Source organism: Mytilus trossulus, chromosome 6 (genome assembly GCF_036588685.1).
Source record: "Mytilus trossulus isolate FHL-02 chromosome 6, PNRI_Mtr1.1.1.hap1, whole genome shotgun sequence".
NCBI lineage: Eukaryota > Metazoa > Mollusca > Bivalvia > Mytilida > Mytilidae > Mytilus > Mytilus trossulus.
The window spans coordinates 46,460,126-46,476,773 of NC_086378.1; the positions used below are offsets into that span (position 1 = coordinate 46,460,126).

The 16,648-nt window shown below is 33.3% G+C and overlaps 1 protein-coding gene across 1 annotated transcript; it reads right to left on the minus strand.

The window, feature by feature from the left end:
* Positions 1–358: 358 nt before the first annotated feature.
* LOC134721441 (monomeric sarcosine oxidase-like) lies at positions 359–12,019 on the minus strand. Its single transcript, XM_063584479.1, has 9 exons — positions 11,860–12,019; positions 9,695–9,764; positions 9,156–9,212; positions 5,097–5,228; positions 4,337–4,550; positions 3,057–3,223; positions 2,134–2,320; positions 1,308–1,441; positions 359–594 (listed from the first exon to the last, which is right to left on the minus strand). The coding sequence occupies exons 1-9, from the start codon at positions 11,951–11,953 to the stop codon at positions 414–416; spliced, it is 1,236 nt and encodes a 411-aa protein (XP_063440549.1). The 5' UTR covers positions 11,954–12,019; the 3' UTR covers positions 359–413.
* Between the last annotated feature and the right edge of the window lie 4,629 nt (positions 12,020–16,648).

Consider the following 16,648-nt stretch of genomic DNA (forward strand, 5'->3'; position numbering starts at 1 on the left):
TCAAATTGCCTTGACCGTTTGTTGTTCATTCGGTTAGATACACATTTACACGTTCATTTATAACTACAAAGACAATGTTCGTTTGTATGTTTACATTTTAATTTATAGCTTTACTGAAAATAGAATGTTCGGTTAGTCTTTGAGCTTTTTGCGGGGTTGTAGCGTTTAATTTCGGTTCCAATTTACATATCATCAATGACAATACACGGTTTGTTTAAAGCGTGTTTTTTGTTATAAGTTATGCCGTAAATGCTTTTACAAATGTAGAATGCACCGTTCACTAATTTCAAAACGTCATTGAAGCTTCTTTCTAGTATTCTTTTATTTTATTGTTTGTAACACATATCTAGAAAAAATAAAAATGATAAAGTTCAATTATATTTCATGATTCATCGGAAACACAGTTCAATCTATTAAAGTTTCGAAGTTGAGTTCTGCTTTGTCGGAACTTTTCCTCCTGTACCCATGTATAATGTTGGTGTCCAGTCAGGGTTTGTGATCGCTTCTCTGTCTATATTAAACTTTGTTATATCATACTTGGTTTTGCCATCTATTGCCATTTCACTAAGTATTTTTCCTAAAAGACTGGCAAATCTGAAAAAAATAAATCGAATAGTATGTAGTGCTCACTTTCGATAGGTTTCGTAAATAAAACAATCGATTGACAAAATGAACAATAATTACAAAATTTATTGGACTGAACAGTAAATAGTTATCAAAGGTACCAGGATTATAATTTAGTACGCTAGACGTAACCACATCTATCACTAACAATTGACTCCTTCAAAACAAAATATAAGCATACAACAACAACAACAACAACAAACAAAGAAAAGCACAGATGATTCAAATAGCCTGGTACTCCCACAATGGTGACGTTAAACTATTTTTTTTTTCATTTTCATGTGAACAAACCCGTTGCCTATATGAAGGATACTATATTTAATAATGATGTTTACTGTAGTTGTTCTGTGCATACTGTGCTGTTGTGGCATTTGTTAACTATTGAATACATTTGTATATTGTCTTTCCATAATCTATAATTAGTTCATCACTGTATGTTGACATTTTACAGTTCGTAAATCCTGTAAGACCATTTTATGACTGTGTGATGCTTGTTTCATTTATCTACGAACATACTCTAGAAATGGTATTATATTACTGCTCAATATTACTCTTCTTTTATATCTGATAAACAATCTGTTTTTATGGCAAGGAAAATAATGAGTGCAATGTTTTTATCAGAATTGTCCGTATTTTTCTCCTTATTCTAGTAATTCTACATAAACACATAGTATACCACGCACTTAAACGCATGACCGGCTCCACAACAGACGATCACATTATCCCATCCATTCTTCGAACAATCGTCCACAACAAAATGGCGGTCCGGTGTCATTGTGTAGAGACATGTCTTAGTGTACATTATAGGTCCTAGGGACTACAAATAGTTATTCATATGTAAAGAGGAGAAAAACTTTAAGATACAAATAAGTTATAAATTAATTCGTATTTTCATGTCGTAAATATACTTATTATACAATGTGCAATATTTTTTAGAACATACTGTGCGATAGCTATTTCAAATGTCTTATCTTTTGATTAACAATAAATTTTTGTTGTCTTTCTGTAAAAAAAAAATTTCTGTCGTTTTTCGGATGTTTTTTTCTAATGGCCTTATCAGATTTTTTTAAACTGTCATTTTGATCTCATGTAGAGAATTGTCTCATTGACAATCATACCATATCTTCTTTTGTATAGTATCCTTTTTTGCATTATTTTCATTCGATAAAAGTTTAGAAATTATGTGTTTTACGGTTTGTCTGATATCAGTGGCGGATTTAGAAATTTTCATAAGTGGGGGCCCACTGGCTGCCTTAGAGGAGCCCGCTCCCGTCACGCTTCAGTGATTCCCAATTTGTATACATATATTGAGTTACTTAGTTATTGTCTTTATTTGTTTTTGTTGTTTTTATATGTCACAAACTGTCAAGTTTATATGGCAATAAAACTTGGAATTGAAAAAAAATCGAATTAAATATATAATCAACCATTTTTTTCTCAAAAGAGGGTGGGGCGGGTCCCCTGGACCCCCCTTAAGTCCGCCTATGGATATATAAATTAAAATATTACCCTTGGTATTGTTCTCTCCAGATGCTTTATGCAAGCTTGTTCTCTTGTCTTGTCTGGTTCATAATTCCGTGTGTCAACGGAAACAACTGGACCACCAGCGTCTATTCCAATCTTGCTACCTGAATTACCATGCATTGGCATTCCATAAAAGTCGTATTTAGGTGAGTGATAAATCCATATCGGATACCTTATAATAAATAAGAAATAAAAGATAAGGGGAAAATGGCACGGATAGTATTTGAGAAAAGCTACATATAGCATAGGTTGTCAGAGCAAATGATATTCAACAAAAGATAAATTTCACAACTGTGTGCAAAAACAGTCTTGTTAGTCAAGTCAAGTCTTTTCTACACTGGTTAGAGGTATAGGGGGAGGGTTGAGATCTCACAAACATGTTTAACCCCGCCGCATTTTTGCGCCTGTCCCAAGTCAGGAGCCTCTGGCCTTTGTTAGTCTTGTATTTTTTAAATTTTAGTTTCTTGTGTACAATTTGGAAATTAGTATGGCGTTCATTATCACTGAACTAGTATATATTTGTTTAGGGGCCAGCTGAAGGACGCCTCCGGGTGCGGGAATTTCTCGCTACATTGAAGACCTGTTGGTGACCTTCTGCTGTTGTGTTTTTTTTTTTTTTATTTTGGTCAGGTTGTTGTCTCTTTGACACATTCCCCATTTCCATTCTCAATTTTATTGTTAGTCAAGTATTCAGATATTAATGTTTATATCAATTTACGACAAGAACTCAACCTACTATATATAATTAATTTTAATGCGTACTGGTTATCTCATTTTCTACATTGACTACGCTCTGACATCAAACGAATACCGTATAACCAGTCCACATACAGACCAATAGATTGCAGTTCGATCTCGGTATAATAAATGTTCTCTTATATTCAAAATTAATTATAATTTCAACCTACTTTGCCTTTGTGAAATCCTTTACGTTTGGTGTAGCAAAATATGTGACTTGTTCTTGTGTAACATAAACGGGTATATGGACACCAATAGATCCAAGAACATGGTTAATCCAAGCACCAGCAGTGACTATTAGACGACGACACTGAAATACTCCTTCTGGTGTATGAACCTGGAAAGGATAAGTGAAATATTTTGACAAATGATCTAAACCAAAGCGAATAACACAACACAAGACGACTTGCTTTATTTCTATTTGTTTTTCTATAATCAAATAATATAAGATAAAAATGTACACTTTTGAAACAATTCAAACTTACTTTCTTATTGACTACACTACCATCATGACCATGTAAAGTAGAAACTTACATACATCATAACATATTTTGTTATATATTTAGATATACATGTATGTATAATTCAGTTTCATATGTTATATGTGATTGTACAAGTGATTTCCGGAAATTAATTTTTGTTTTACACTCTCTCTCTTTTATTAAGTGTCGTAACGTAAGAGGTGTTTTTATTCTGAGCTAGTCGCATCCCCAAAACGTAAAGTTACATCGTCACAATGTTATCCCATTAATGCTGCATTAACGCAAAGATACAACACTACAATTACTTAAACAGAAGGATACAAAATTCTAATGCAATTTGGATGTAACAATTTTTTTCATTGGCTAACAGTTGCCGTCAAATCCACAGTTGACCAGGCGTAACTAAGGAGAGACCCGCCATTTTGAATTGATGAAACAACAAATGTTCGATTATTACTATATAATCAAAAATAAAACAACACCTACCTCGAATTTGCCGTTTTAATGTAATTTTATCCAAATTTGAAGCGTACAGGTAACGAAATAACCTCCAGTTTGTAAGTTTTCGTTTGTATGACGTCACGTTTAGCCATGACGTCTTTGTGCCAAAATTATTCATGAAGTTTCGCGGATTTTTTTTTATTTGACAAATTTAGACATTTTTTCAAGTTTTATCGTATTTTTTTCTTTTTGTAATGCATTAGAATCGGAATAACAGTACTGTAGTTGAAGAGTTGCCACCGTCAATTTTGATTTGACGGTCGCAAATCTCCGTTTTACTGTCTCCGCTCCGCGTCGCCAGTAAAACTGCATTTGCGACCGTCAAATCTACAATTGACGGTGGCAACTCTTCAACTACAGTACTGTTATTCCTTAATTAGCACCCTCCTCCCGAAAAGCAAAAACATTAAATTATAATTGTTATTAAGACTACTCGCTCACTGCAAATGTAATCATCATGAACATACCAGTACTCTTCCATTAGGCAATTTTTCAATTTTCTGGACAGCACAATTTTCTAAAACAGTAGCTCCATTGGCTCTAGCAAGTTGAACATGAACAGAGTTTGCAAGAGCAGCATCCACGAGTCCAGCTATTGGTTGATAAATTGTATCATATGTGTCATCAATTTCAAACTGCGGAAATTTAGCTCTCAGCTGGCTTCCTGTTAGTCTTTCAAAACTGACAAAATAAAGATTAAATAGATATGCTTAAATAAACTCATCAAATAGAAATTAATTGTCTCAGACACATGGTTTCTTCGTTGTATTTGTAACTTGGAGTTTAACACCGCTTTCAGCACTGTTGTGTTATTTCTTTGTAGTGGTCGTTAGAGGAAGCTTGTCCGAACGACAGACCTGCGGTGGAACACTGATAATCTTAACCTATTGATATTAGAGTCGAGCAAAACTGCGACCGGCAGGATTCGAACTCACCAACTCAGTGCGCACAGACTAGCGACACAGTAATGAATTACTTAGACTCGGTCATCCAGCCTCCGGGGAAATAATTACATGTATTTGGTAGTGTCTCTGCAGAGAGGTGTTTTGTCTTCTTTGATATGATTATAACAACTAAAATGTTTATGTAACTAAGGTTAACGTATCAAAAGTAAGGTTAAAGGTTCGATACTCTCTCCACATACGCACACTTGAATTATTCGCATAACTAAATAAAAAACAAAGCCAATATTAAACAATTGCTAACCTTTGTAACCTTCAAAAATACCTGATATTATTTTCGGCCATTGCTTTAGCATAAGCGTCGATGACATGAGACATTTCGTCTTTCCTGGTAAATTGCACTCCTCCTGTGTTGTACACTAGCTGTAGACCGGCTTCCTTTTCTACTGCTTCCCATCTTTGTAAATTAAATAATTAGGTTTATGAAATGAGAAACGAAAAAAAAAACCAAACAAACAAAAACGTGGTGCCCTCTGATCCTCTAATCTGATGGGGGAAAATATTCTGAATGCAAATTCCGCTTAACCTTATACTGTTAAGTATTGAAATACAAATAGTCTGATTGATCGCGTCGAAAAACTAAAGGACAAGGTATGATAAGGGCCGTTTTTGGCCCCCCTTTTTCCAGAATTTTTAAACTTTAAAATTTGAATCCCATCACACTTGTGTAATGAACTTCAATATCTGTTCGTCCCTGTAGAACCTTATTTTTAGGTGTTATGTACTCAAATATGTTCAAACTTAGACATTGAATAGGCTTAAACCGACGAAAAGTGTAAGAAATCTACAATTTTGTCAAGTTCGGAGACGAAATTTGACATCAGCGCCAACGTAGACCATCTTGAAATTTTTAACCATCAACGGTACTCTTCTGTATCTTTTCCATAACAAAATATCATGGTGGTCTACGTTGGCGCTCATGTCTAAAAATTTGAAAAATAATCCGATTGTTTACATTATTTTGGCAAGTCATTGTAATACGTCATAGGGAACGGCACGGGTAAGAAATTATTCCGGGATACATAATCGATCAGAATATCACGTACGGATAGTAACCTACGCCGTATCCAGTCACCAAGACATGTCACTCTCTTAAAGAAATATATTGTACGTGAAATTAGACCCATATAAATCAAAATAGTCCAACACAGCCAAATACAGAGTTTTGTCCCTTGAAATATGGTGAATTAATTTTTATTCATTATTATTTTCAAATATTGAATGAAATCTTACAAATGAATTTTATAATAATTTCACAATATATTCAAACCCTTTTTGTAGTTCTGAAGAAAATCATTTCATCAAAACTTATATATTTTGCACTTTGAAGTTTTCTATTTTACCATCTACAGAAAAATATGTTACATATCTATTGGTTTAAATTAAGTATAGTATGTACATGCTACAGATGTTATGACTTGTTAATAGAAAAATATCTATTAATGATAAAAAAAATAGAAAAATATCTAAATACAGTACTAAACTAAAATGTTAAACATCAGTGCAAACAGTATTAATGCTGAATTTAAAGTATGAAATGTAATTATAAACATAATTCCATGTAAATTTAAGAGCAGTTGATACTGAAAATAAGTTAACTACACTTATACAATACTGTAAATTATGTGTTCCAGCCTTTTCATATATCGGTACACTAATGATTTTTCTTATACATGTGTCAGAGCACTCTTTTGACAAGCTGTAACCATAAAAAAAAGTACACATGTAGCATTCAATTGACTCAGATCCAATTTGGATTTTCAAATAAAACATGCTATAGCGAAATTACTTTTAACATATTTTACTTTTTAATGTCGAGCACGTTCGTTAATTTAGATCTGTCCGTACGTCCATCCATCCATCCGTCCGTTTGTTTCTGTCCGGACATATACGTCTATTTATCGCCTTAAGATTTTGACCTAAAAAGCTTTTTATTTATAATAGAGATGTATATGTCTACAGGGTTTTGATTTTTTTTTATAAAATTTTCTTTAAATGTCCGGTATATTGACACATTAACTTTTTGGTACAAGCTATATATATGAAGAGTCGGTTACAGAGACGGATTTAGGGGGAGGGGAGGGGGACCGGCTCCCCTTTTGAGAAATAAAATGGTTGCTTATATATATAGGGAATCACTGATCCATGAAGCTTGACAAAATCATGCCCTCTCTTGGGCAGCCAGTGGGCCTTCACTTATGAACATTTCTGGATCCACCACTTGGTGATCCTACAGTTTTAGAGATACAGCTTTAATACCTTTATTGTACACCTAATTGAAGCATGCATTGCCACCGGATTTTTGTTATTCTTCAAATATTCTAAAAATGTCAGGCTGGACTTAGTCAATATTTCTTGGTACTTAAAAAAAACAATTAGGGTAGTTGTTGAATATTCACCAAAAACGGTAGTTGAACTTGTTTTCCCTCTCACATGCTATATATATATATTACTGAAGACACAAATTGCACTACTAGTACTACAGTTAAATGTCCCTAATGCAATAAATAAGATTTTTTTAGTAATTTTAAATATTTATTCAATACCGGAAAGGTTGAACTTGGTGACTTCTACAGCCGACATCATTGAGTGTGAAGTCAAAGGTAATATCTTTAGTTTGTTTGTTAGTAAGATGAACCATAAAATCATTGTTAGGTCAGGTTAACTACCCTCCTTTAAGAATATACTACTTCAGCAGATTGCCAATCTTTCTATCTGATGGACTATGTTAAAGTTTTTGGTCGAGGTAATTTTTTGATGAAGTTGAAGTCCAATCAACTTGAAACTTACTTCACATGTTCCGTGTGATATGATATTTCTAATTTTAAAATGTCAAAATCGGGCACGGCAGTCATTATAATGGCACAATCTGAATCAGAGCAAATCAATAAAAATATTCATTTAAGAAGCAGAAAAACATACATTTGTACATCAAATAAGCCCGCAAAGCCACCAACAATTCCAAAATCAATCCAACAATTGAAACTTTGTCTATGAAATGTTAATGCCAAATTAGAGATGCTGCCCCATTTTCATGGTATACTATACTGGGGACACATTCTTATATAATTTCTATTTATGCTTTTTTTTTTATTAACAGACCAATTCCTTGATAGCTGTCTTTTATCTAATACTAAAATTGAGAATAAAATGGGGAAAGAGACAACAACCCGACCAAAGAGCAAACAACAACTGAAGGCCACCAATGGGTCTTCAATGCCGCGAGAAACTTCAACACCCTGAAGCATCTTTCAGCTGGTCCCTAATCAAATATGTATGCTAGTTCAGTAATATTTGGCATCATACTAAACTCCGATTTATACACAAGAAACTAAAATGAAAAATCATAAAACACTAACAAAGGTCAGAGGCTCCTGACTTAAATGCTGCGGGGTTAAACAATATTTTTTGAGATCTCAACCCTGTTTTTTGTAACAGCATATGATTTAATATTTACTTCATCAAGATATAAATATGATACCAAAAAACCTACTTCGATCGGTATACAAAAAAAAACACCATTATTTAATCGTTGCTAAGCACTGTTTTGGTTGCTAATCTTTTTATCAGCATGCTATTCAATTGACTTACTTTCATTTCTTACTTCTAGTTATTCTTGCATGTTTAACATTTCTATAAACCTGGTTGTACTCTAATTTGTACAATTAAAAATCAAAACTGTTTTTCTGTAGTTCAATTTGATTTCTATCTTTTTCGGCTGTTGCTAAGCAACTTTTAGGTTGCTATGGTCAATTTCATTTTCTTGAGAAAAAAAATGATGACCAAGACATCATATATACGAAAGAAAAATCATTTACGGTAGCTAAATCTTTAAATATTGCTATATCTATACCTCATATGGCCGAAATTACAAATTTTTGAACCGTTGCTAGGCACAATTTTTGTTGCTAGGTTGTTGCTAAGCATTTTTTTAAACTGAAATTGAAGTGACTTTTCCTTTGCAAACTCAAGTTATTGTTAAACAAACAAAACTATTTTGAATTATGCTTATTTGTAATAAGAAAGCAATGCATATGTGATAATTTGGCTATTTATTAAAACCGTTGCTAGGCAACCTTTCTTTCACCGGAACATAAAAAAAACACAGTTTTTAAGAGTTTTTATCCTAAGACTATCAATGATATATATATAAAAATTATTTGGGAAGGGGGCCAAAAACGCCTCTTATCATACCTTGTGACTAAGAAAAAAAACATACCCTCCTTTTTGCAGTTAAATGGTTGCTCCCTTACTCATATTAACATGCACGTCTATTTTGTGAAAAACAATTTGGCATAATCATTATGTGTTATAAAGTACTTACGCTTTGTAGGTATCTGGTGTAAGTTTAGTATATCTGTTATCGTGGTAAGCTAATCGTCTGTAAAATAATGACAATAAAAAGCCGGGACACGTATTTTTACATTGCGCATCACTGTTGCAAACTTTACAAATTGAAGACAAATAGCATTTTGATTTGAGATTTCCTGTTGAAGGTACATGTAATTACGGAAAGCGCATCGTACGTATATTTACGCATCACATGTATATAGGGATTTGTTCTACTTTTCAAAAGTACTGTTCTCATGTTCTTAGACACTCACAAATCAAACAATATGACTTTTATACACTGTGCAATACTAGTTTACATTGATTTCTTGAACAATATCAGAGTTCTAATATAATAAGATACATGCATGTTCCTTTTTTTCTTCTTTTAACTCCATTCAACTGCACCGCCCAATTAAAACAATTCGTCGTTGGTTTTTAGTTTAAACACAAACAATGACTATGACTATGTGCTTACAACAGTTCCAATGGCACAAACAAAAAAGTAACCCATGTACACAAAAAAATATTTACATGATCCTTGAGTGATCCTGTGAACCTCCATTATGATGTCCAAGTTCAAACTGTTCAAGACCGAGAACATCTATTAAAATTGAACAACAGATATAAATAAATGGAATATTTTGCACAGTTTGTATAACGCTGGTCCATTTTTTCGCTTCTGTATACATTTACTGGTACATGTATTATATGTAACCTATGCGAGCGACGGATTCGAGAGGTTGTAGAGAATGTATAACTCTTTGCATAGCAAAAAAAAACCAACAAAAAAACGATTAACGGATTTTTTTTAGCATTAAATCTGACGTGGAAAGGTAACAAATGGCCAGCGAAAGCTTCATTTTTATAAAGCCCAAGTGGTCGTGTGGTCTAGCGGGACGGCTACAGTGCAGGCGATTTGGTGTCACGATATCGCAGTAGCATGGGTTCGAATCCCGGCGAGGGAAGAACAAAAAAATTGCGAAAGCAAATTTACAGGTCTAACATTGTTGGGTTGATGTTTAGACGAGTTGTATTTTCTGTGACTGTATCTTACATTAATTTGTAGGATCCTTTACTATAGATAATTTAGCTGATCTGTAACAATAACATCTTCATGCCTTATATATCATGAACTGTAGTACGCCGCTAGATTAAAACTGACGTGGAAAGGTAACACATGACCACCGAGAGCTCGAGCCCAGGTGGTCGTGTGGTCAAGTGGGACGGCTGCAGTGCAGGCGATTTGGTGTCACGATATCACAGTAGCATGGGTTCGAATCCCGGCGAGAGAAGAACCAAAAATTTAGATCTAACATTGTTGGGTTGATGTTTAGACGAGTTGTATATACATTATGTGCACAGCCATGTATCACCATCATTGGTGGCGATCCGATGGATACATCTGTTGTAGGGTTGTCACTGAATCAGACGTACTTATATATATATGTTCCGGACCATATGAGTATTTGGACCATACGCGTATGGTCATGACCATATGCGTATACTCATATGGTCCGACCATACGCGTAAGGTCCGACCGTACGCGTATGGTCGGACCATATGAGTATTATACTCGTTTGGTTTTTAACGGGCCGGACCATATAGGTATTTTTTCAAATATACAATAGAAATAATACTATGTACTTATAGACGTATATACGTACTTATATATATATTTATATATATTTCTCTAATTCTATGGAAATTTATCCCTTTCCGAACCCATTGTATAAAAAAATTTAATCAACGTGTGGTTGCTGGGGATCTCAAAAGATCATTGGATGATTTTAAGTGTCATGACTTTTTTAGCTAACTGAATGAATCAAAATGTGATAACATGTGTTAATGAAATTGACAACTTCGTGCAATGTGACAGGCACTCGAAGGGGATTTTCGGTTAACAAAAAAAGAAAATGTCTTTTTAATCATTAGAGAAACAGATTCTTACATAGTTACTCGTGGATTATCGGATTTATCCAATCTCGATAGTTAAATTATAAATTTTAAAGTCCTCGCGGAGGCGGCTCGGACTTTAAAATTGATAATTTAACTATCTCGATTGGATAAATCCGATAATCAACTGGTATCAATGTAAGAATATATATATATATATATATAAACCCTTTTACAACGATTTTTTTTTACATGCACACGTATAAAAATTGCGGTTTTTTATCCAACGCAATCATAGGTTTGAACGTAGTTTTCAATTTAGACTTGTTTATATTTTTTCTTTTGGGCTTGTATCATATTTTCCCAACGGTTTATATGATCCGTTCATCCTATATTGACTCTTAACATTCAAGAGTACTTAAAATGAGGGTACATTGTATATGGCCTTCCAAATACCGTTTCGATCCCTAACATCACTGAAGAGACATTTATTGTCGAAATCCGGATCTGGTGTACAAAAAAAGATTGCATGTATATATTTAATGAATGTTTATAAGTGTCTTTGTGAGATGCTTAAAGAACTTGTGTGCTGCATGTTTACATACCTATATGCACTCTTCCTTTATATGTTTTAATCTATGTGTGCATGCCTTGATATGTATGTTTTGCTCAGTCTGTCGGTTTTAAAAGCTCTTCAGAGCTTATGTGTGTACTTGTATTATACCGACTTTAAATAAAGCTTTATGTCTTATGTCTGGAATTGAAAAAATATATATAAAAAAAACAAGCGTATGTAAACGTACCTATACCAGCTTTTTTCGAGAGCCAGTATAATGTCCCACTACCAACTCCACCACAACCGACAACAATGTACTCAAAATACCGTCTCCCCTCCATAATATTCTTTCTATAATTTACTTACAGATCTCACGAGATAAACAAACCTGACACACTAAATTTAAGATAAAATTGTCAAGGCTAAATAATAATATACCTGTACAAAACCGTTCGTTCGTTTCAATGAATCTACTGAATTAAAATGAAAACACACTAGATAAAATTAGATAATGTAGGACACCCGATTTGAATATGTATGCACACTGTTTATATTTGTTAGAAACTACGTTATTGACTTGGAAAAAATGTCTCAATAGTACTAACTTTTCAGAATTTCAACTTTTAAAAACAAATCTTTAACTAATTTTAAACACTAAAAAAATGTGATTTTGAAGAAAAGTTATTTTCAAAAAAAATTGTAAATCATTTCATATACAGTTGGAATGACCGTCCTTTTTGACTAGAAGAACTTGCTTAACTAAATTATTAATTTTCATTATTTTTACTTCTTTTTTTGGATGTCACAAACTTACTTATTGGGTACAAATTTAACAACAGGCTGTGTTGTTAGGTTTTTCGTTTTGAAAGCATTTTTGGTTTAGCACCATAATTTAATTAAAATAAAACAAGTAAAATGAGAGGATTTAAAAAAAAGAATGTGCAATTAACCCTTTCCCTTTTAAAAGGCTTACTATTTTTGATGGGTCCGTGTTGTATATAGTTTTGTAAGGACTTATCTTTCCTTTCGTTATCTTTCTCTTCGAATTAAAAGTTTTGAATATCACTTTGGCATCTTGACCATTTACACGATAAAAATATCACCTGAACCAGTGTATGTAAAGTGCGGATCCTAAAATATCATTTTTACTGTATATGCCATAAATGTCTAATGTAGAATGATAAATAAACAGACGAACTTTTTTTGATTTTTTAAGAAAATGAAGAAAATTAGTTAAAATGTATATGTTCAGAAATACATAATACTAATAAAACAAAGAAAGAGATGCGAGCGGGGTTTTATCGCGCCTAAAGCCATCCAGCTGTGAAATATATACCAAAATAGGTGAATATTTAGGACATTTCAAGAACAGATCGTGCAGGTGCTTTATAACTAACAGGTAAGATGTTGTTGCAGTAAAAAAATATTCATTTTAATACAATCAATAAAGTTGTATAACGTAGAATATGTTTTGTCATTCAGTTTCTTCATATTTAACTAAATTCCACTATGATGATTTCGTAATGCTAGTCATGTTTACTGTCGAATAATGATACTATTCTTTCATTTTCACTGTGGAGCGAATCATTAGTATTGTATATGCGATGCATTTTCACTGTATAATTACATTTTTTTTATCTATAATTACTGTAACAGCTCATTTCTTTAAGCATGTAGAGCAAGACTTTAGTTGACTTGCTTGCTTTTCTTTTATTGGATAATCATTATGATAACACCCAATTTAATTCAAATATTAAACATAAAGGTTAAACTTTACCTATTCATATTATTTAAAAATGCCAATCTTATTTACAAAGTTTGTATAAACAATTAAACAAACAAAGCAAGCAAGCCAACCAAAGTTTTGCTTTATATGCATTCGGAAATTAGCTGTAAAGCCTTAATTTAGCCGACTTGCTCAAACAATAGATAAAGTAAGAGAAAGATTTGATAAAATTTAACTTACGGAGGAAAGTTTGGTTTTAAAACACTCAATTTAATAGAAATAACATTTATTTGAAATGTATTCCATTTAGTTTCTTATAAAGCGTATATGGATCTTTATCCTTATTTTTTTTTTATCCATTTCCATGACACTTCACCACTAATTACGTTCATCTTGATATAGATTGAACCTCTGTTTTCCCGTTTTACACTGAAGCCGTTTCTAACTTGCTGTTCGGTGTGAGCCAAGACTCCATGTTGAAGACCGTATTTTGACGTATAATGGTCTACCTTTATAAATTGTGACTCGGATGGAGAGTTGTCTCATTGTCACATACATGGACGACATCTATATATAGCTCAAAAACGAAACGAGACGGGATAACGACGGGATAAAAAAATCCACGCTACTTTTTTAATATATTTATAATGGGCTTAATATGAGTCAGAATAGAGTAAAATAGTGGGTCGCATTTGGGTATAAGCGTGACGCCGGATTGCCGATTTTTTGCAAGCGTGACAGGTGAAAGTCAAATGATTGGGTCGTGAAAAACGAGAAATGAAGTCTAGCGGGACACGGATAATTACAAAAAATGAGAACAGCATAGTATAAGCGGAATACGGGAATCTGACCAAACAATAAGCGGAATACGGGAATCGGCCAAAACAGTTAGCGGGATCCAGGATCAGAACCCCCCAACGAGACCCCAGAATAAGATATTTTTGTATATTCATCCTATTGTTACATGCCTTCAATAACAAATGTATCCGATGCATGCATTTTTTTTTTATATTTTTGGTCCCTTTTTCAATTTTGTGGGGTTCAAATTTATAGACAAAAGTCCTTTAATATAGATATTTAGGATTCGTTGACATACTGAATCTAACCGTGTATCTTGTTTGGGGATTTTTTGCCTAGTTTCTGAAAAAGCCCACATAGAGTTCCAAAGGGTCTAAAATCAACAAAAATGAATTGTAGCATGCATTTCGTGTACAATAACCCAAATGTGTGTGGTTTCACCTCTGCGGTAGTATCCATTCGCGGATCTAGAATTTTTCATTTTGAGAATCGCTTTTGTTACAAGTTTGAAAAGCCATATATTTGATGAAGAATGAATGAGGAGTTTGTATTTTAATTTGAAAATACATGTATCATAAATCCGAAAGTCATCAACTAAGTTTTTACATTTGTTGCAAGTGCATTTATTACATAATTCTACAATAAAAATTCCTCGCATCTTTGAAAATTCTACATTAATAATGACTGCACTAGCAGTGATAATTCATCGCATCTATAGTTAAAATGGATCGCTTTCAATAATCGATATGCTATATTATGATGCTTTTATAACACTTATTTGAACTTTAATGCTATGTTTGTATATTATAAAGACATATCACAATGAAAATAGGTTAAAACTTTCCTTCAAATCACTTAACTTGATATTTTCAAAACGTAAACAAATACAGTTTTCCCGTGATCCTTTATTCTACAATAGACATAACCGCATATAACAGTAAAAATGAACTAGCTGGATTCGCACTTTGTATACACTGTGAACCTTCACTCTTGATTTTAAAGTGTGTGTTGATCAAAGCTTGACGTGGACACTTCTGTATTTGTTGTTTCGTTTATTTAAAGTTCAACTTGGTAATAATAAGAATAACATAGAAGTTGTACACTTTGTGTAATTGAAGTAGAGGTTCACCATCTTTTTTTGAATAAACATAGGGATATTTTAATGAGACAGCAGGCCTTCAATAGAAAACTGAAACCCTAAGGTAAATAATTGACAGGCTGCCATATAATTTCATGCTAAAAATTGCCTTAAAAATATGTAATCCCTATGTAGCATAACTTGAATCTAAAGGAAACGGAAATACGGATTCCGTTATTAACTCCACAACATTGGTCAAGAGAGTAATTAACATGACGATATCTACAATCAAACATTTATTAACCTAATCATGAAAAATTTTCCAAAGCAAAATATCTATAATGTTTAAACAGTCCCTTTTATTTGCATGCAGTGGCGGATCCAGAAGTTTTCATAAAAAAGGGGGGCTGACTAACCTAGGCTAAGGGGGAGTGGCCGCTCCAGTCACTATTCAGTGATTCCTTATACAATCAACCAAATCCCCCAAATGGACCTCAAGACCCGTCTATTGCATGGATCATGTGATTGTCTCATTTAGTTTAAGTCTATTTTACAGTTGATTAACATGCATTTTGTTAATCAACCATATTGTTTCAATCGGCACTACACGTTTCTGTTATTATATAATTACCAGTAAGAATTAAAAATAAGGGAGAACGTATTTATCGTGGGGCAACAAATAAAAATAAACGGGGAATGTGTCCATTGGACACAAATGCCCCGCTTGCATTTAACGTTATATAGGGACAGAACCAAAGAACAGCCAACACATGATGCTACAGAAATTCGAACTTGATTTGAATGTTGAGGCAATAAGCATTGTGTAAACGTTTCATAAACGTTGGAATAGAATGGAATTATTAATCAAATTTTGTATTTGTAAAGAGGCATACTACTAGAACGTAAACGTGACGCCACCAAAATTCCTCAACTTAATCTGTGTTTTATTGTAGCAAGCATTATTCATAAGATTCATAGCATTTGGTTGAGGTAAAGTAATACATTTGATAGAGGGTTACTTCTTACAAGGAATTCGAAGCTATTAAACCAAGAGTTCCAAATGGTGAAGTTGAAATCGTCCCTTCTTAAATTTTACGGACGCCATCTCGAGTTGGATGATCGTTATGGTATAACGCTTCACAGATGATATCGGATATATTCCTTATGTCGTAACTACAATCCACTCCCTTTTTACCACGAATGTGACCTACGGAATTAGATTATTTACTGGGTTTGTAATACCATGAGCAACACGACGGGTGCTTACACTTCCAGAGCACCTGATATTACCCCCTGTTTTGGTGGGGTTAGTGTTGCTTAGTCTTTAGTTTTCTATGTTATGCCTTAAATATGTACTATTATTTGTCTGTTTGTCTTTTTATTTTTTAACCATGGCGTTGTCAGTTTATTTTCGATCTATTAGTGTGACTGTCC